The 2000-nt window shown below is 54.2% G+C and overlaps 1 protein-coding gene across 1 annotated transcript; it reads right to left on the reverse strand.

Moving 5' to 3' along the window:
• Positions 1-424: 424 nt before the first annotated feature.
• LOC119571219 (collagen alpha-1(III) chain-like) lies at positions 425-1756 on the reverse strand. The gene is made up of 4 exons (XM_037918629.1): positions 1739-1756; positions 1295-1529; positions 890-906; positions 425-709 (listed from the first exon to the last, which is right to left on the reverse strand). Exons 1-4 carry the CDS (start codon positions 1754-1756, stop codon positions 425-427), a joined length of 555 nt encoding a protein of 184 aa, XP_037774557.1.
• Positions 1757-2000: the final 244 nt, after the last annotated feature.

Raw genomic sequence — 2000 nt, forward strand, 5'->3', positions numbered from 1 at the left:
AGTCGCATCGACCCCGACCCCGGGGCAAAGGGAAAGACGGAGCCCGTGCTGCGGGGCCCTCAAGGGGGAAATTTTGCGCGCCCAAACGGGGACGGCTCCCTGCCCATGTCGCTCGGGGCCATGTCCATGCTCAGGGTTTCCACCCCAGCGTGGTGGGGGGCCGCCCCAGGGACCGCGGAGGGCCAAAAGGAACATCCGCCGCCCGCTGTTTAAACCCGGGGAAACGGCTGTCCTGCGGCAATTTCCCGGTGCCCATGGAAAACACATACTGAAAGGCGATTTCATGATGGAGGGCACGGTGTCCCAGGGTGGATGCCCGGGGCAAGGACTTTCCCCCCGGGCCCTACCCGCTGAACGTCGGGAAGGCAGCGGCCCCGGGGGATTTTTGTGGGGGGCGACACGCGGGGGCGACGTGCTGCGGGCTTCACGACGCACGGCGGGTGCCTCGCCCCGGCGGTTCCCTTGCTGGCCGCCCTCCATGCACGGCCTCGGGGCCCCACCACCTGTGGGAGCTCATGTTCACCGAAAGAGGACGGGGGTTTACCGGCAGGGAAGGTCTAAAAACGCCTACTTCGGGGAAAGTTCGAGAACCCGGCTTGGGCGGGTGACGGTGCTCGCGATGGACGGGTTCCCCCGGATGGTTTTCTGGAGAGGGGGGGCCACGGGAGCCTGGGGCACCGGCGAAAGGGGGGCGGGTACGCCCGTAGGCCTGGGCCCGGGGGAAAATACTGTCTATTTCTATTCATGTTTTCTTATCCAGTTTTAATTTTTTATAGTTTTTGTACAAATGCTATATATCGAAAATTTATTTTCCCTTGGACTAAAAGTAAAAATTACTTTCATTCCCTACCTTTTTTTGGGGGTTTTAAAACCACCCTTTGGAACTCACCTTATACAATTTAAAACCTGAAAGAAAATTTTACAAATTTTCCCCCCCATTATTTACTAAGACCCCTTCCACACTATCTGATTTTAAAAAGGCCTATAAAATCTGGCCATATAGTGTCGGAGTAAATTATAAAATTTTGAAATAAAAGGACTGATATACATATGTTTACAGCAGCTGAACCCCTTTCGATGCAAATGATACATGATGCCCTTTGCCTTTAAAAAAAAATCCATCAAAGTACCAAAACTCGGGGGGGAAATTACACAAAAAAAACTAGTAAATAATATATACTAACCAACCAACAGATCAAAACCCCCCGCCCCCCCCATAAAAAAGAGTGCTAATAATAAAAAAATAAAATTAGGGAAAAATACACAATCTAAACAGCTGATTCCACTCCCTCACCCCCGGATGCGAGGAGGTCCTCCAGCAGCAGGCGAGGAGGGCCAGGGGGGCCCCCTAACAACAGGAGGAGGGGCTTTTGGGGGCCCGGGGCGCTGCTGCTTTTTTGTGGGTCGTGGGAGGGGGGGCCCCTACCACCCCCGGAGGGACCCCCGCACCACGGGGGCGTCGGGGGGTCCAGGGGCCCAACGCTGGTGGTGCCCTCCGAGTTCGGGGAGGCGGGGTTTTCGTTTGGGCCCTGCGGGAGGGAAGAACGGGTCAAAACCTTGCTTATTTCCAAACTCTGGATCTTTCTTTTCTCTCTTCTCTCTTTTCCTCTCTCTCCCCCTCCCCCTCTCTCTCCCCTCTCTCTCTCTCTCGCTCTCTCTTTTCCCTCCTCTCTCCTCTCCTCTCTGGAAACCCCTGTGTTATCCTTTAAAAAATGAAGGTACCCCAGGAAAGTCTCACCCAGATGTAAAACCACATGGCAGCCAAACCCCAAACCCTTTCTTTTTACGCGGTTTTTGCACCCCATTTCTTTTCAGGCCCAACCCTTACACGAGTAACAGCTTTTGCCCCGGTCAGGGGCCTGACCCAGAAACGTGAACCCAAAAAAATACTATTAATAGTGTAGGCCCTGTCCTTAAACCCTGGAATATTTTTTTTGGGCTCACCCCTCTCCCCTCCCCCCTTCCCTCTCTCTCTCCTCCCTCCCTTCCCCCTTTCTCTC

The sequence above is a fragment of the Penaeus monodon genome, unplaced genomic scaffold (genome assembly GCF_015228065.2).
Source record: "Penaeus monodon isolate SGIC_2016 unplaced genomic scaffold, NSTDA_Pmon_1 PmonScaffold_5532, whole genome shotgun sequence".
Taxonomy (NCBI): domain Eukaryota; kingdom Metazoa; phylum Arthropoda; class Malacostraca; order Decapoda; family Penaeidae; genus Penaeus; species Penaeus monodon.